This window comes from Halictus rubicundus, chromosome 5, assembly GCF_050948215.1.
Source record: "Halictus rubicundus isolate RS-2024b chromosome 5, iyHalRubi1_principal, whole genome shotgun sequence".
NCBI classification, from domain to species: Eukaryota; Metazoa; Arthropoda; class Insecta; order Hymenoptera; family Halictidae; genus Halictus; species Halictus rubicundus.
Genome location: NC_135153.1, coordinates 17449391 through 17469446, shown reverse-complemented (window position 1 = coordinate 17469446; position 20056 = coordinate 17449391). Strand labels below are relative to the sequence as shown.

General features: G+C 40.3%; 1 protein-coding gene and 1 long non-coding RNA gene across 3 annotated transcripts in view; one reads left to right on the top strand and one right to left on the bottom strand.

Annotated features, from left to right (window-relative positions):
- The window catches only part of LOC143354492 (uncharacterized), a 69641-nt gene that overhangs the window by 40324 nt on the left and 9261 nt on the right, over positions 1-20056 (bottom strand). Inside the window, exon 2 of the long non-coding RNA XR_013082336.1 lies at positions 15608-15687. This is a non-coding gene — a long non-coding RNA (uncharacterized LOC143354492). The remainder of the gene's footprint in view (positions 1-15607; positions 15688-20056) is intronic.
- Scp2 (Sarcoplasmic calcium-binding protein 2) overlaps positions 1-20056 on the top strand; it is a 70296-nt gene that overhangs the window by 43958 nt on the left and 6282 nt on the right. The window contains exons 1-2 of one of the 2 annotated variants that reach the window (XM_076788641.1): positions 12537-12591; positions 13406-13472. In XM_076788641.1, the coding sequence (XP_076644756.1) occupies positions 13415-13472 (58 nt within the window). In that variant the 5' untranslated portion in view covers positions 12537-12591; positions 13406-13414. Of the gene's footprint in view, positions 1-12536; positions 12592-13405; positions 13473-20056 lie in introns of those variants that run through there. The other variant, XM_076788640.1, reaches the window with a different exon arrangement.

Below are 20056 nucleotides of genomic sequence, written 5' to 3'. Positions count from 1 at the left end.
GAAATAATGTAATTGGAAATGTCATTCACGATGCAAACTGATATTTCCCGGTATTAATTGTCATACATTTATTGCGACGCTCTTGTAACTCGCATGAATTTGTCCAGTGAACCGTCGAACAATGAACAGGGATATGACAATGTTTTACGTAGCTTCGATTATACGCATTTCCGGAAAAACGGCTGCAGGGAACATTTTTAATGGAAGCCAGCCCTCTCGTTGAACGGTTTTTATTGACATTCACCGCGACGGCAGTTCGCGAAACTAATTTTGGAATATAAATATTGAAATGAAAAATATTCGGATTAAAAGTGTTTCATCAAAATGCGAAACGTCGACGCAACTTTATGAGGCGGAGCACATAAACGGTTGATGCCTACGCTCTTCGTACCTGCAGTACAAAATTTGATGGAGATCAAAGGGGGAAATCGTAAATATATGTTACTATGTTATAAAATGGTATTTTCAAAAAACAGTTTGTGTTCCTTGTTTTATTTAGTATTGAGTTTGCCAATTTTTAAGCTTGACATTTCAGAATTTTCGAATAAATAATTTTATTTCCGAGATAAAGTATATTGACACGGTGTGTGTACTTGATAAACAAGTGTGGGTGAAAACTTCCTTTCCTGTAAAACTCCTAAAACAGAGTTCTGTTTTGCAGTTTCCGAGGCACCGCAGGTTTTGCCTTCAGTTCGTTCGCACATCCTTCGCGTTCGCGAGTACAGCGAATTCTCGATATAAGTCCCTTGCGCGGTTCTAGCGAGGGACACTTAGACGAAATCTGTGGTTCTCGCCGAACGTTGCATTTGAAGTACACGGTGCTTAATGGTATATCTGAAATGACAAAATTATGTATTTCTAAGGACCATTATTCCTTCTATGCCATATAATATATTAGAAACAATTTTGAAGTTGAGTAGTTGCGGCAGCAAGCGAGCGATATCCATCGGAATGTATACTTTAATTAGCATAACGTTAAAAAAAGGAACGAGGAGGTCACACAGCATCTAGTAAATATCACCTTTTTTTATAAGACCAGCAGGTGTTCGAATGCTTATGAACAGGGTTGTACGTGCGTACAACCCTTACCAGAATTTTAAAAATATCTCCCATAATTTTTTTACAGCACTACGTTAAAGCTGGAACGTTCATTGAAAAATCGATATTTATGCATTCACGCACTGCCATTTTGTTTCACGCATTCCGGTCCGATTGATTGGATACCTGCCACAGTGGAATCTGCACACTGCAAATAAAACGAATGTTTATACAAATTCTTGCAAATCAATTTAGGTGGCCCATTATTCTTCAATACCTTTTCCAAGTATTGTTAAAAACAACACGAAAGTGTTGTTAACTTCTGTAAACGTTTTTTCTGTTTTCCAGTTTATCCACTAATGTTCATAGTTGTACTTTTACTAGATTTACTGAAAACGTTAAATTTCCATTATAAACTTTCATTGTCGATTTTTCATACTGTCATATTTTTCCTGTCGATTGTTAATCTACTTTTTTCCGTTGAATTAAATTAGCAGGGCACAGTCTTCATTCCGCAACAATGGCGGTTATAGACGTGCCGCAAAAAGGAACAGCGGGTGGAAAAGCGACGCGGAAAAAAACGACGAGCCGTTTTCCTTTACGGGGGACGTTAGATAATGTAATTTAAACATCGTGGCGCGGCGCAGTAAACAAAGCGGCCGCGCGCAATAATGCTGAAATCGCTGGTTTTCCGCTGTCGGTAGAGGGCGACGACGCCTCTTCCTGCCACCACGGATTTAGGCGCACCGCCGCTGCTAACTGTTTTCGAACAATGGAATGTCATAAAAACAGAATATTAACTCTTCCCCAGCCGCCACAATTAAAAGCAGCCTACGGGAATAGAAGGGAAACGACGCCCGGCGCTTCTGGCACGCTGTTTTACCCTGCCCGAGTCTTTTCGAGAAACTGCTCTTCGGAAGTAGAATTCGCCGTCGGTGGGGAAACGGCGCGTAAAATTTTAAGCACAGGCCAAGCTGTTTCACTTTCTGCAAATCGGCCGGCACGAAACGACGAATTTCGTGAAACGAAAGAACACGGTGCGACACTTAATTCGTGCAAATTGCCACGCGCCAAGAAACTGTTCGTCAACTTTACTTTCCAATCTAACATTCTGATTTATCGCTACTGAAACGAAAATTCACGCCAGCTGCGTGATACCGGATTTTTACAACGGAGAATACAGGACTTTGAAATAAATTGAATAATTTACCGATTTTGTATTAGGCCTTATATAACCCCTTGCAAATTTTCGATCCCCCTCTTATAGAAATCCAGGGTTCGTGAAGCAAAATATGACTCAAGGTGCCTCCTTACATCTTCCACAGAAGCGAATGTTTTATTTCTTAAATAATGCTCCAGGGAAAGATGATTGTCAGAGGGAGCAATATCCGGTGAGTACGGGGGTGCGTCGATTTTATTAGCGAAATTTACATCCACGAATTTCCAGAAAGTTCATGTACATTGATGCAACATACACCCGCAATATCTAGACCCACTTCTCGTTCTCTACCCATAATTTTCCCAGGTAGTTCTATAAAAAATGTACGAATAGCTTCGGTCACGGTAACGCCATGCTAATGCACTTTCCTTTATTCTTAATCTTCGTTAACCTTTATGTACACTTCCTTTCTTCTAGATAAAACAGTATGCATTAGCACTGTGCGTTTTAAAGCGACACGAGGTTAATGATCTTTCTGTATTAATATGCTGGCTGAGAAACAGAAATTATCATTAGGCTCCCATTAAATCTATCCTTTCAAGAAATGTCAAAACGTGAATGCTACTATCGAATTTTTGAATGGGAAATTTTTCAAGAATCACAGATTCCACCATATTCACTGTGTACCTATTGTTTGTTGCAATTCAGGTAAATAATTTTTAATTTGCATAAAGATCCACAGGCTATTTATTAAATAATTTTGTAATAACTGCTATTATTATCAAATATGCGATCTAGAAAATATAGAACATTCGAGAAGCTTGCCCCTTTTCCGTGAGGGATGCAATTTACGAAAAACAAACGCATTAATCACCAAGTTTCGCGAGTTTAAATTTCTTGTTTGCAAACGATAGCGGCTTTTATTCCGCGATCAGCAACATTCAGCGAATGAAAGCGCGATCACTTTACTCGCTGCATGCGAAATTATCTACGGCTCCCGTTATCGTAATTAACTCCGCTTATCTTTTCTGTTCTTGCCTAAAGTGGCGATACTATAATGCTTGCACCATTTTTATTTTATCTCGGCATCTGACCGGCCAATAAAACTCCATACACACGGTGGTTTAAAAATAAAGCGTGTCCGTGATCTTTCACTATCGAATTTCTAATCGAATCCTCATTTGTATTTGCCGGTTTAAAGCCTCCTTAACCTATCTGATGATCCGACCGCATCATTAGATGCAGATAGTGCAGCCATTATGTTGGAAAATTATGTGCGTGTCTTTGCGGTTCGTTATTCTTCCCGATCACCATGTGAGTTGTATATGACAATGATAACAGAAATTGTTTTCATGCTCTTAAGCTGATACCAGGTGATCGGGAAATCGACCGGAATTGGAAATGCCGTAATTCTTAAAATTTAGAAAACTACTGCAATATTGTTATAAAATATTGTCTATAAAATGACAATTTATTATGACACATTTCGGGCACATACTTTTCAGCTTTTGTGGGTTTAACTCTGAAAATGATGGACGGTGTACTATATGTCAGTATAAAATCGACAGATGTGACACAAATCAATTTTCTTTTTCTCCCATACATATATGTGTGCAGCTATATTTAAATACGTCTTAATCACGGCAGCTATAAAAAGAACGAAAGGGCAGGGGGGTTAATAATAATTAATGCGCTACAATGTACCGGGGTCCCTGGGCGTCGGATCATTACAACCGTAAACTCGAGACTGTTTCCGAAGCTCAAATATTTATTCTAGTTTGGTAGCCGATGTAGGTTAGAATGAAATGCAGGTGTGCATCTCTGTTCGCGAATGGCTCGAAGTTTAGCACGGTGGCGAGCAAATAGGGTCGCCCGTGAAGTTCGCGTGTCGGCACGACTTTCACGAGCGGCTCGCCGTGTCGCGAAGGAGAACATGTCAACAATCACGACTTCGCTCTACATTACACCGAGTCACAATTCTATTTATCTTTCGCCGTTTGCCCTAAGTTCTCGACCGAAACAATGCGGAAGAGAAACTAAAAATTGTTATCAACCGCTTCGGTCGGGGCAGCAGCGGAGGCAACGCAATTTTCCCAGGCTCGACTGGACAATTAGATTCTCCAGGCTCGCCGACGGCCCGTGAATTTCACTGTGGAATTAAGACGAAGTAACCGACAAAGTAATGGAATTATATTTCCCCGGGAACGGTGACTTTCGCCGAGAAATAAATGGGTGAACTGCCGAGCACAAAGAATTACATGCTTCGAAAGAGTGGTGTGCCTCAATCGATTTATCGACGAAACAAGATATTACGAAATGGGATACAATCTGTAATTATTATGCACGTTAATATAGAACGTAACGGCGACACTGTTAGGACACTCTCTTGCCTATTTTACCAGGGCCCGGTCTTCGTAGATTCGCGATAAGGTAGAGTGACCACGTTACCGACAAAAATAGTCGAAAAATGGTTTTGCGTGTCTCGACTTTTCGTCCTTATATCAGAATATTTTTTCGCTGGAAAAGGGCTCATTCGAAGGAGGATGGTTCAATCTATTGCGCGCTGGTCATCAGCTGCCGAGATTATGCAGATATTTGGTAACATAAGCGTTAGAATTAGGCCAAAAATTTTGACGATGCGCGTGCCGTGGAATCCAAGCATTTTTATGCCATTGGATGAGTTTTCTGGATGACATCGAGAGCAGCGAGCACTAGAAAATATCTCCAGCTACAAATTGATCAGGATTCATAATATCGATAATACAGAGCAAAAAATGTGACAAGTGCAGTAACAGACTCAAGACCAGGACGGATCTTAAGTTTGTGTGTAAAGGTTGTGAATGTAAATTATTAGTTAAAAAGTCACGTGAGTATCCCGGGCCCATAAGACGTTAAACGATACATTAAATGATAAGCGAAGACGTGAAACGGGTTTACGCGAATAAATCTCGCCGCCGAAATCCAATATTCGCGGCAAAAAGGCGTGATTGTGCGTTCGCTGGATATTAAGGATGTCGTGCATCACGGAATCCGATTGGACGATGGATTCGGAGCATCGCGAACGCCAACTCCGCCCGAGCGGACGATGAAATAGGATGGAAAAACTGGATTTACCGCGATCGGAACTAGGCAAGTCATTCTCTAGCATGACAACATGTTCAGGCACACGTACCGAAGAACAACAAAGCACGTTCTTCGGCTCTTTGGGCTAGGACGTTCTCTCCCCGGTGCCGTTTATTCATCGGATCTAGTCCCATTCAGGAAACTAGCTATTCTAGTCGTTTTCACATCGTGTAGCCGCCACGCAGTTTAGAACGGTGCGTTACGGGTCTGAAAATGCAATGACGACTCCATAGGAGACGCCATCTTTGTCGGAAGAGCCGCGAATGGCAGAAACGGTGAAGCGAAGCCGTGGAAAATGACGTTGCGCGTTTAAAAAATTGAAATTTTGAGTTTTACAGGCTTCTGCAAGTGGACGTTGAGTTTTGATGGTAGATTAATTTGTTTGTTAGGTAAAAACATTTATGTTAGTCGTGATGAGTGAGGATATGAGTTTATGGCAGATGGAATTCAAAACACAGTAGTGAGATTTATAAAAATTGAGAATATCGATATAATGTTTTCAACTTGGTGAAATTATATTAAAAAAGAAGCGATGTTTATACGGCTCCTATCGCTTGAAATTGTTCTAAGAAAATTTTGCATAGGCATTCGAAAGGTGAACCTAATTAACACGTTAACTACCACGTCAGTCACATTTGACTGGGTTTAGAAATTCATTTTTATTATGAGATATCCAGATAAACCGAATGTTATTGGAGTCTTTCGAATTCAGAAGGGTTGAGACAGCATCCCCTATAATACATCTGAAATTTCTAGTTGTGGTTTCATTAATTAAATTACTCTGATTTTGTAAGAATTTCTGGGGTTGGTATTTGGCACTTAACGTGTTCAGAGTGACTTCTTACGCCTCGTCGATCCTAAAAAATTTGGTTTATTTACTCGATTGAAAAACTAAGATCTATAAGAATGAAAATTTATTTCCGAGTTGGGTGAAAGAATTCTGTCGCCCGTACGAACGGATAAAGTCTGCCAGCTAATGATACTTTGCCGGCGCCATATTTCAACGAAAAACAAGTTTCACGAGAGCATCAGTGTTCGAACAGGAAAAACTATGCCTCGGACGAGTCCGGGGAATCGATAAAGCTTCGAACTTACAAGACACTTGTTGCAGGCGTCACGTTTCTTTTCGTAGCCCGCTAACGGACAAAATCTACACAACATTTTGGCGGTATCGACGGCCTGACATATTGGCAGTGGCAGATAACAAGGGCGGCGCGTCACACGTGCATTTTACGCGGAGGCAAGCGAATCGGGGTCGTTCATAGTGTTCGCCGGAACAATGGACTTAAAGCTTTATTCCAGATCGTTGTGCGCGGCGTTGTCTCGCAGACGCTGCCGAATTTTCCCGCGCAATAATTCACCGTTTCCCACCCATTCTCCGCGCATTTTTGCCAGCAGCAGCGGCCCCGAAAGCTTTTATCGGTTTGCGATAACCGTTACAAGTTTCCAGGAAAATTTCCGTCGCTGCGCGGAACTTTCTGCACATTTTGTATTTTTTTTTGCTTCCTTCATTTCTTGTCGCGATTTAATATTTCAGAAATATAATCCAATCGAAAGCCCGCGCGGTATTGATTACTCGAATGCGGATATTTGTTCGGTTAAAATATGTCAAAGTACGCGAATCAAATATGCATTGCTGGTAGCGAGTGGAGAAAATTGTGTATGAACAGACGTAGAAAATGTATGCAGATCATGGGAGGTATAAAAATATGCAGACAAATATGACTGACGTTGGTATAATTATGCGTGCACTCCGTGCGGACAATTTCGTCCCCGAAATGATACAGGCTGTGCAATCGCATCGGGCTGAATAAATTAAACGAATAAAATATTAACACACAAATAAATGCGTTTGGTTTTTCGCATTTGGCACCGTCTTGAAGAAGTGTTCGTATGCATATGGTACTTACATTTATATTTATATTATATTTATATTTACTTATTTTTATTTGTCTTTACATTTGTATTTACATATTTATACTTATTTTTATATTTATATTATATTTGCATTTAAATTTACATTTACTTTTACATTTAAATTTACATTTACTTCTACATTTAAATTTACATTTACTTTTATATTTACATTTACATTTACACTTATATTTGTATTATGTGTGTACTTGCAGTTATATTTATGCTGTATATTTATATTTAGCAGAAGAATAAGAACGTTCGATGATTTCGTATAAAAATGGCAAGGAATGGCGCAGCCTCATGTTTTTCCCTTCTGACGAACAATGTCGAACCAAAGGGGAGAAGTTTTTTTCACTGGGCTGGTATTTTCTTAGCCTTATTGGACCAGAAAGTAAAGCATAACTCCGGAGAACTTGAAACAAGAAACTAAATCCTAATTTTCCCTATTAGGAAAGTTTATCTCCGCAGGGACTCGCGCGAGGAGGTTAAAGGTGGCTTTACTGTCCTACATTTTACAGAACGTTTATCAGTCTTTTTATTTAGGATGCGCCTTGTTGAAACTTTCTTCTGGCCGTGCAGAGCGATAGAAACTCTTTTCGTTATATTATTATCACTGAAGTGCGGAACTTTATGCATTCGCGTCGCATGCTGTTGAATAAAGTGCAGTCAAACGAGCATTCTAAAGAAAATAACTATCGATTTAAATTAAAAAAAAAATATTTATTCAGGCTGAGGGGTATTATTCATTTTTAAATAAATTTTCCCGAAAAATAAAGTTTCATTTTTTTTAGTCTAATCATTACGTTGTAATTTCTCAATTTAAACACAGATGAACATTTTTCGAATATTAAAGAATTTATAACTTCTTACATGATAATTTAATTTTTTTAAGAGTTTGCTTTAAAATTTTTTATATTTTGAACCCAGTATAATTTATGACACAATATTATAATAGAATTCTGAAAGCATCATAAATTTGTTGCAACGTGTTAATAAACAATGAGAGGTTTTATAGCCCCTGTACCCGTAGAGTTCTAAACATTAATTTTCTAGAAGCACTAATTTGTTTTATAGCTTCACTTACGTACGAATTTCGTAACACCCACTGGGTATGAGTATGAGTATGAAAATGTTATATGTGGGTACTGCACACTACGTTATATAATAAAATCGGAAATATATTATTTTGTATTCTCTTTTTGAACAAAATGCGAAAACATACATTTCCGAACGCTTTTTTTTTTGGAGAAGATTTATGCTCGAAACGTGAACGCAATGGCGAACGCGACGTGTGTAGAAAGAAATTGCAAAAATGTGTACGAATGGAGATAAAAGAATGTTTTACCGTGCTGAAGAACAAAATTACGAATGTCAATCCGTAAATATGTAACGACAATTTATATAATTTCTTTTTTTTTTTATAATCAGTCGCATTACCTTCAATCGTTTATGTAAATATTACAATTTCTTTCTAACTTTCAGTCGCACTCAATCTTCTAAAACAACAAAATGCCCATCAAAACTTGTGATCGTGCCCATCGATCACCTTCAGTGATGGGGCCATCACATAAATATTTACGTAATCGATTTCCTTCAAATATTTTGCAACCAAAAAATACGTAGCTTAAGCACAAGAACCATATTTTTACAAAAATTTCAGTTCACCAATGGCCATTAACTTGCACCTCCAGTAACGAGGCTGTCGTATAAATGTTTATATAAATTAATTTTTACCGCATACTTATCATCGAGAAAGTTAACAGAAGATCTTTGGACATAAGACAATTGATTCTAAAATTTCTGTAGCGAATATTTCCTTGAAAAAAATTATTAGTTCATTTGAGGGCCCGGTCTTCGTAGATTCGCGATAAGGTAGAGTGACTACATTACCGTCAAAAAATGATTTTACGTGCCTCAAGTTTTCGTCCTTATATAAGAATATTTTGTCGCTGGTAAAGGGCTCAATCGAAAGAGGAAGGTTCAATCTATTGCGCGCTGGTCAGGAGATGCCGAGATTATGCAGATATTTGGTAACATAAGCGTTCGAAGTAGGCCAAAAATTGACGATGCGCATGCCGTGGAATCCAAGCATTTTTATGCCAATGGACGAGTTTTCTGGATGAAATCGAGAGCAGCGTGCGCTAGAAAATATCTCCAGCTACAAATTGAGCTACATTTACATACATAATACAGAGTTATTTACAAGTTATAATACACAGGAAAAAATGTAACAAGTTTAGTCACAACAGACTTGAGTCCCGTCGGATCAAGACCAAGACGGATCTTAAGTCTGTGAATGGAAATTATTAATTAAAAAGTCACGTGACTGTCCCGGGCCCGTAAGCAGAATTATTTATAGCGTTCGAAAACCAAGGCTACGGTGGTCCGCGACGAAGCCGAGCTGTCCATGTAGAACAAACTCGTTGCAACTTCTCGAAAAGTGACGCTCACGTGTCCAACAATGCAACGCCGTAGTTCCGGCCAAACTACACGAACGATCGATTGACACTCAAGAAACTGGCCCGCAGACTACGAAATTGACTTTACTTATTATCGAATTACACGACAATGCAACCGCGGTGCATCGCGGGACGACGGGAGGTCGGGTCGTATCGATCTCTCGCCTCGATCGGCCGATTTATCGTTGGACGAAAGAAAAAGGAAAACAGAAAAATAACCTAGATATTCATTTATTTGTGCCACTGTTGCGACGATTCCGAGTGTCGTTCCGCGCATGCCCCGATTCGTCACCGACGGAATCGACGGACAAAAGATTAGAACGTGACGAAAGATTAGTTCCGTTGAACCGATCCGAATGATTGACGTCAACATTCACCTTGACGTGTAATGGCACCGCGGACGACCGCCGGCGATGTTGGCAGTGGCTTTTTCGAAAGTAACTTCCTCTGATCGATCGTTATCACCGCTGATTACGTGTTATTACTTCTTATTTATCGTAGATTAAGAAGGGATTAGCGGCCGGGCTCGTTGTGGCCCACGACATTGTTCTCGTTGACTCCGGCGGCATAGCAAAAATAGAAGCGACGATTATGTCGCTTATTGCTCCTTGCACGGCAAAAGGTAGACGACGCTCTTCTGTCGAATTGGATCAATTAATTAAACGAATGCGACGGGTATGCGAGCGTACGGGAGCTATTCTGATAGTGGAGGTTCGTAATATTGCTTTGCGGAAAGTAATGAAAGAAGTAATAGAAAAGGAATAAAAGGCAATAGAAATTAGTTAAAATCAATTAGAAGCAGACTGTGAATCTTTATGCAAGATACAAATTTTCTACCCGAATGACAGCAAACTGGGGTGAAATGAAACATTAATTTCTTTCTTAATATGTTTGACAGGTTGAAAATAATGTAACAGTATCCCTAAATTCTTCTAATTGTTTCTAACGTCAATGAATCCGCAGTCCAATAAGAAGTACAGTAAAGTCTTGATCTAAGCCTCACGCAACTGCATGATTTTTGAGTGTTCGCCTATCCCCTCCACCGGGCATACCCCACAAGGGGCCGAGAAGCTTTATTTGCGTTATTTGCAGTATTTGCGTTCTCCAGTAAATAAATGTAAAAATGAAAGTCATAACAACTATTATTATTATTGCAACGTCAATAAAATAAGGTGAAAATTTTGCCAATAGGTAATTCATAATTTTTTAAATTTAACTTCGTATGTTAGATTAAATCTGTAAAATGATTTAACTGAGGTGCAAGAATTACGTCATTAATCATAAAAATAGCAGAACAGTTAATGACTACATATTACAATAATATCGGATTCGCTTTAACGACGAAATCGCAGGGATTATTACAAAAAGCGATAAAAATTAATGGATACTTATTACAAAGGTATCGGACGAAATCACCGCGGTTATTATAGAAAGAAAGGCATAAAAGTTAATGGGCAGTTTTTCTAAACGCGTCGAGCGTTCGTTAAAGACGAATTTGTAGACATTTTTGCCACATTTTCCGCAGTAATACTGGTTTGCTGTATCGATTCTCATTCTGTAATTGGCAGGATTTGTTTCAATGGGTTTAACGCATTTGATAATTAAACTATAATTAACTGTTACGCACTCGTTGATCCAAAAATGGTTGTTAATTCCTTTCATCCCTGTAAATACGTCAACAGTATGGATTTCAATGAAAAAGAAACTGCAAGCGCGGGAATCAATACTCATTAAAACATTTGACAATGTATGTAGAAAAGACATAAATTACTGATTTCGTTTTCATTATACCCGGCTTGTTAAATTGTACAAAGGAAATTCGATTTCCACGGATAACAATGCCTTTCAAAATTCCACGTCACAGGCGTCCAGCAGGTTTCATTGCTCTGGTAGATAATTTCATTCAATACAGAGCCAATGGTATTGTAAAGTGTTCCACTGTATAATTATCGTTACATCGCAGCAGCTTCGTAAAGAGATGTGACGAAAAATGTGACGAAATCTGCAGACATGCTATTACATATAAAAATATCACTTTCAAGTTAACACATAAATTTTCACAATGATGTAGTCGATGAAACAATTTTGATACTCAACTTATTTCAAGCAACTTGCAGAAAAATATTTTTTTCGCATACTTTTACAATGCTACTGACAAAAGTACTACTCAGCTTTCGAGTGGTGCAATAAACGTTTCTGTATAAATTGAAGTAAATTTCGATAAATGGCATTCAACTTTGTCATATAATTAATGAAATTGTAACTCTGTAGAGACGTTCATACTTTGACAATTACCAACTTTAAATCGAACAAATTGACTCGATTGAACGAGTGGAATATGAATATGAATTTGTAAATTCATAAAATTGAAACTCTACACTCGTGTTGTGACTATACTGCTCAGATTTATTAAGGCACGTCGAGAATAAAAAGCACGTCCGTGTAGATGCTAAACAGGATTTAACACATAATTTTGATGAATATTCAACGCTATAATTCTCGCAGTTCTACCGGGAATCGGTTATGCAGTCTCCACGCTACAGCGAACAATGGAACGTATCGTTCTAGGTACGGCGAAGACGCGTCGAAAAATAACAAGCATGATCGAAATTTTTCATTTCCCATGAGTCATTTAATCGTAGCTCTCGCGCGTCACGTACCCGTGCAACAATCTCCGCCTGATGTTTGCGAACATCTTAGCTTGCATGTGTCGTACTATTACGGTATTACAGCGAAATGTGCGTCAGTAAATACTCAAATATAGGAAGACGTTATCTTCGGTAAGAAAATCTTACTATATAAATGATTGCCTCTCTCGTGCATCTCAGTCGTTACGGATTGAAGAGACCGGTATCAATTAACGTTTCGGCTGCTTCTTCAGTGAAGAACAAAAACGTAAGAAATTAACCACCAAAGAATCCTACAGTTGTCTCGAAGAACTGTTTTTGGGGGTTGGTTTAATAACCGGAATTTTAAGTGAGATTGATTTTACACCAGAACTACCAAGCACTAGATGCAACTGGCATACATTGCCTCATAATAACAACAAAATTGCATTTGTTTAGATTTGCCACCAGTTTTGTTTAAATATCTATTTCGATAGAGAAGTTTATTACAAAATTTCCTCATGAAAACCTACTTGTAATTTCAATATTTCTACCAGAAAAATCTACAAGAAAATTAGAAGCAAATCATTTTGACTCATCCGGTAGTTCTAGTGTTAACTATGATTGTCGAATTACATTACCGATTCAATTGTTTCGGAACAAAGCTGTAATCCTTTTTCAAGTAATTCGATTTCTGCGTTATTTTGGGTGTCTCGATTAAAAATGTAACATTTTCTAAGAAGCGTTTTGAATCTCGCATTTTGTAACTAACTGGAGGCACACGTGAAAGAAGAAGAAGAAAAAGAAATGTTTTAGATGAATTAGGAGAGAAAGCAGGAACGGTTATTCAGTAACGAACAACAGTTGTTGTAATTGAATTAAACCAACTTTGTGTCTTCACGGCGGCCTTGTAAATATCGAGGCTACGTACAAAGCAGCTCGATAAAGGCAAGCTGCGATTACTTTTTACCGGCGAGATAAAATAAGGGTCGGTCGCTCGAGACAATCGACCCTGATCGCCATTCAATGGAAAATGAGTATTAGCATGTCACACACATACAAGACCGTACACATTCCAACCCTCTTGTTTCCCTATGTTGCAGATTGACAAAATGCCACTGTCGGAGTTCCGCAAAAAGAAGCTACTCTACATTTTCAACACCTTCTTCGGTGAGTACACAATACGTTATCGTCGTCAGCTGGGATAAGACGTTTATGGTACAATAACCGACGATCTTATGATATTTTTAGTCTTCTGAAATTCGTTAAATCTTCTAACACAATCGAATGATTTTGTTCGACTCGAAAAAAGAAATTTGGTTACTGAACAAATGCATTGTCGTATTTCTATATGAGATTACAACATTGCAAGTCACACAAAATCATTTTTGCGAGAAATTATTACAATTTCTTGAGTAATCCTAGATATTCATTATGGTTGAAAATAGTCGGTGAAATTTTCATCAAAATTTTTATATTTTCATTCACCAAGATTAATTTTGAGTTATATTTTTAACTACACAGAGAATGTCTTGAACTAAAATAAGAACGCTTTTTTACTTGGCGTATCCGCCAACACACCTCTCAAGATAATTAAATAACACGGGAGCATTTAGAAAATTAAGTTGGCATTACAAGATTGCTTTTGTCACGGTGGAAACAACACGTTTTTAATCATTTCGCCAGATTTGAACTGTTTGCTGGAATTTTAATGTAAATTTTCTCAAAACATATTACTGATAAACAAAACGTTCCTGTTACAGTAAAACTTTCTCATTCTCATATTTCACAAATTCTTCTCGCGCTAAAACTTTTACTGTACAGAAGCTAGCCACTATAAAATACTGTAAAAATATTGTTTGAAGAGCTCTATGGTCGATATTTGAACCACCAGAACCTATTAATAAGTCCCCGAACTGTTTCAATCTCCGGCTCGGAGCGTTTTCTGGCACGTGTGGCGGGTTGTCAGAGGGGTCGGCAGTCCGAGGGTCAAAATAATCCGATTCCCTGGTAATTATCTGGTATCTCCGATATCCTCGTACGGGCTGAGGAAAATTTCGCGGACTCGGCTACGTCACTCTGCGGCGGCCCCGATAAGCCGTAGTTTCGAGTCGGTCAATATTTTTCTAGAGGAGAACCGGAGAGAGCCCGTTGATCCGGTAACGAAACGAGCGAGGCCGATTGTTCTCTGGACGGTCCTGACGGGTTCCCCCGTATCGTTCTTTTTTTTTCCCCCCCGAATCAGTAAAGCCTTGGTAACGATCTTCCACCACGCGTCATCCCCCCCTGTCGCGGCTGACAGCCGGATAGCCGCCCGAGCCTCTTCGAGAAAATGAAATACGGTTTTTGTCCGAGCGGCCGATGTCAGGTTCTCCTCGTCTCGGTGGTATTTTTGGGAGGACTATAGAGGAGCAAAGGTTGCACGGGGACGTTCGGTTCGGTCTCCCAACGACACCTGTGCGTTGGCCGTTCGAGCAAAAGTGAGCCAGGCCAGGACGGACGCCTATTTATGGTGCGAACAGGAGAGGAGATAAACAATGGACGCGGTTAAGGGGATACGCCTCGCCCCGTTGAAATTACACGTTACGCCTCTGTGCGCGTATCTTCGGCCTGCGTCGTGCATCGGGGCAATCATTCATACAAGTTGGACGCACTTCTGCGTGCCCGGGCTTTTCAGGGAGCAGCACACACGGGCCAGCGGTCTTCCTCCTGGCTGTTTGGGAACTGCCTCTGTCTGTTGGCTTCTGACGCGGCACGATGTTATGCCACCGTGGAAAGAGACGCGGAGAAAGTTAGGATCGTGATTACGAAGGTTCAGCGAGGAGACATATACTCTCCATTATTTGAACGAATGGACGAGACCTACGTTTAACCACGTCACTTGCAGAGAATAAAATCAAGTAATGTTCAACGAAAACGTGGCATTGATTACGCACAATGAGGTCAAGGTCGTGATAAGGTCAGAGTATACTGGACCGTCGAACTCGTCTTGACGTAAGCGATAGTATTACGTTTTGAAAAAATATGTAGTCATTTAAAAGAATGAAGGTGACCCTCATTTTTCATGAACAAAATGAATATATTTTTAGTTGATGAATTGCATACATTTTTTAACAGACGTGCGCTCGGGTAGTGGAGTGTCCTCTATACTGGGTTTTGAAAGACTAAGAATACTATGGATGTATGGACAGTCTATTGATGATAAGCACATCTTTAATATAGTTTCGTTCGAATATAGAAAGAAATACAAAATGCAAGGAAGAACTTTATAAAAATAAAAACGTTCGGAAGAAGAAATAACATACTTGTCGAGAGTTCAGAAAGCGTAGCAAAGAGAAGCTCAGAAGATGGACGTCTTGTAAGTCAGAAAATGGTTCCGCTTGAGCTGCAATGAGAAAGGAAAACGATTATCGTGTATTATCTCGCGTTCTAACGATTATTGATTCCTTTGTTAAGTATGTTTCTTACAGTTTAAGAATTTTTCAAAACAGAGCGAGGCAATTTTGTCGGTTTCAGAACGTTGAATTACTTCCTGTACTTTTAGTGATCTAAAATATTTAAAATAATCTTGAAAACGATTCACAAATTTATACAGGTTGACGGAAATATTTGTAAGGACAATCTATAAAATTTATAAAATATTTCAGGGGGTTAATAAAACTAGAAACTTTTTATTGGATTGATTATATCTACACAAATACGCATTTTTGTGGCATTTTTTATAACTACAACCTAGTGGAAACACTTGCTTCGTTTAGACCTCCCCGAAGTTTAAAATGGGACAAGTATCCGATTAAACTTCATTTAAGTATTTTGACCGGTGGCAGCGTGTTTATTAAAACTTTCTTATTCCTCTTATAAGGAAAGTCCAACGAAAATCCAATTCTTTTACCACCTCTGAGGGCTTATACAAAGTTCTCAGTACAGATATTAAGCATCCGTGTCCTTGCTGCTTTTTCGTTTTTCACGGTAAAAAGAAAATCTTTGAAGGCCAACACGTGTTTCGATATTGTCCTACATAAATAACCAACGTTCCTAAAATGTGCAAAATCTTTATATCGTATTCAGTAGGTGTGTGCACATTTTAACTGCATAATAAATTTGAGTGGATCATGAAATTGTAGAAAGTTTCCACCACCGAAAAGTTAAATTACAAATTTAACAAACTGTGATAAAACAAAGTAAAAAAAATGTAATATAATTTCAGTGAAATTTCCCAGATACACAAGAAGATAGTAATCACTCTGAACCTTCAAGGGGCGTTACAACATTAAAGGGTAACAGATGAAAGGATTGACCGACATATCCGAGCTCGGTCGTACGTGCGGGAAACGAGTATTAAAAAACCTGAAATGCATCGGGTCGCCGAGGTTCACTTGAACTCTCTTGGCCAATGAGAATCCGCCGTTATAGTGAAACTTTTACTTCGGAATGCGTGTCACGCGTGTCGGAAGAGTACGCCCCGGTGTAAATCGCACCCGGAAGTGATTACCACGCGCAATTAGCTCGCGAAACTTAGGACGCAGGTCTCGAGGCGGATGCTTGGTTGCGTCCACGCAAATCGTGAACTGTGTCCCGCGCCCCTATGCGATCAGTCTGATGATCACTGATCAGCCGTCATCCGTGTGGAGCGTGGAGGTCACAGGCGTGTACACGCTTCGCGGCACTCATTAGCCCCTTACTTTCTTCCCTTCTTTGGCCGTCGATCGGCTGCTAAACATATCCCACGAGGCTGTTCTTCATCGTCGATACGGTATTTCACCGTGACCCAGAGAAACCAGGGACGAGTACGTGTCTTCACGTGCTTTCTGGAAATCGTGACTACCCCGCCCATGTTTATTGACAAATTATTGCCAACAGTATCACGATGCATATCTAAATACGCTAGCTTTCTGCTGTCATCGTTTCGCCGTGCGATATATGCCAGAGCGTGTCTGCAAGTCCATTTATTTTTAAGAATGACATTTCACGTCCTCCGCATCAAGATCACTATTGTTGCCAGTAACAATTCGCTTGCTTCAGTTAAATGCAAACTATTCATCTTAAAACTTGCTGCATCGTACAACTCGATTATATTGACGCGTGCAGCTTCAGTGATCCATTTAGGTCAACGTCGGTAATTTCATTTAACTGCGATGCGTTGCGACAGGGTACACAATACCTCGTAAATTTCTTTAGGATCCCGAAACGGCGGAAGAATATTTGCATAGAGAACGGTATCGTGATTGACTGAACGAAACGGCACCGAGTCAATATCAACGGCCGTTCAATAAAATTAATCACCGGGGACCGGTGTCTGACGAAAAGCTTAGGTATTACGTGGAATAAGATATCAGCGCTGATCGGACGGGGTCGCAAGGTGACGGAGCCCGGCGAGGGACACATAATGGAATTAATAAACAGGGAGGAGAGGTCTATGGATCTCGGGGGTCGGAAGGAGGATGGTCGACGCCGAAAAGAAGCCGAGAAGTTGTGCCACGAGGCACGAAATTGAGACGACTTGCGAAAACTAATGACGTCGGATTCAAACGGCGACAGAGCCGCGCCGCGCCGCGCCGCGCCGCACCGGGTGAACGATGAATAGCACGATCGACGGATACTCGTCTTTTCCGCGGGTTTTCTACCCGTGATATCTTGCGCCCGGCCTCCCTTTGGACGCCCGCCAAAATTCCATGCAGCCCGCAGGCCGCACACATGCATCCCGGCCATATTTCATTACATCGATTCCTTGTCACGTGTTTTGCCTACGTGCTATCGGGTCCCTTTCGACGCGGCGGCACCGCGGCAAAACGCGGGACACCACGCCGAACAGATTTGCGCCGATGATCACCGATGAATTCCGCCCATAAGTAATCAATTATTTTGAAATCTAAAACAAACTTTGTAGTAAATTCCAGTTTCTATTTCTTGATTTATTATACAGGGTGTGGTTGGTAACTGGTGGTAGAAGCGGAAAGGGCGTGATTCTACGCGAAAAAAGAAGTCGAAAGCTTTTCCGCTTGTACCACCAGTTACCAACCACCCTGTATAATCTCCATCATTGTCGAGGACAGTTTGCCATCTTTCCTGCAAATTTTCAACCCCCCTCTTATAGAAATCCAGGGTTCGTCAAGCAAAATATGACTCGAGCTGTCTCCTTACATCTTCTACACAATGTTTTATTTCTTAACCACTTCGTTCTTACGGACGTGTTATCACGCGACGTCGATACCGTTCGTATAAGTTTACAGACGTGTTATGACGCGCCGCCGATACTGTTCGTTCAGACGCGTTATCACGGGACGCAATTTCGCTTCCGCGGTGCCACGGACGTGTAAACACGCGGGCTTGTCTTTGCTTCGTCTGAGGACACCGCTTATTTCTATGTCGTTTCAGTTAGTTCTCGTTTAAGTGTGCGTTGTGTATGGTGCACAATAAAATGTGTCCGCAAAGAAACAAGATACTATTGTGAAAATTGTGATGTTGCGTTATGTGCAGTTCCATGTTACGAATTATATCACACACAGAAACAATAAATTAAAAATATCCTGAAGTCAATGTTTCTCTTTAACTATACCGTTTCCAGAATTAATAATTTTTCGAATTAAAGCACTTAATCTAATAAAGAAACACGCGAGATATGTCGTGTGTCCGATGACGAATGTGATCCTCGGAAGGTACGGACGTCGCCATTTTATTACAGGGTTGTAAAAAGAAATTATACTCTTTAGAATATTTTGAGCTGCTTTACCGAAAACTGTAAAAGAATGCGTGTCTCCTCTTCAACGATCGGTACAGAACTAAAGGCAAAACAAATTCTTTGCAAATAATCGATTACTTATGGGTACCCCCAATATTTGTAATATTTGACCTTTCTCTTTAACAGGGGTGACGAGTGGGGCAACCATCCCCACTCTTCTCTCTGGCTTAGGCGAAGGAGAGTTGCCCCCTCTACTTGAACGGAGGTGGAAGGGTGGGGTATCGTGCCCATCACTATAGCACCAGTGTTGCCAGATCAAGACTTGTGCCCCCACTCTAACTTCCCCTTCTACCGCGATATTCCCCACGCTTCCGCCACGGGCCGGTCACGTGACGTTTATCGTCTCTGACGTGCATACTCCGGTGCTGGCAGAGTTAGGATAACTTCCCCTCATCTGGCGACACCGTCTGGTACAGAGGTTAGGTCGGAAGTGAAGTTGTCTAATAAACGTTGGTTATCTGTTGGTTCGACGTGAACACTTCCATTATAAAACAATAAAGTCTATGAGCTTTGCTCAGATCAGCACACTGATCGTTTATTGCGGGTCGTAACGTCTAACCTGGCGAGCCTAATAGCCCCGGGAACGCGGTATAAATGCTAACTCGATCGCTCCGTGAACTTAATGCGATGATGGACCTGACACCGGGTTGATGTAATGTTAAACGGTCCACGTTTTATCTTGGGTTCCTTTGGTCCCGCGCCAAATCTCCGCCCACCTCTTTCTCACCTAGCATTGTCTCCTCAATTTCTGGATTGGCGAGGATGTCCGGAACTGATGTTGTGCTGCTCTCATATATTCGCGTGAAATTGATAGATGCGGGTCTGATTAGTGGGTATTTGGCAACGGATTCGCTCTGCCGGTATGCCACCCGGAATTTCAATTACAGTAAGTCACACACCAGGTGTGCTCGAATTGGATGATTTCAAGTAGGCTGCGCAGGGTTTACACATCTTGGAAATAAAACCTGCTGTAGTCGAGAGATGAAAGATAATCTAGCTGAAATGAAATATTTTA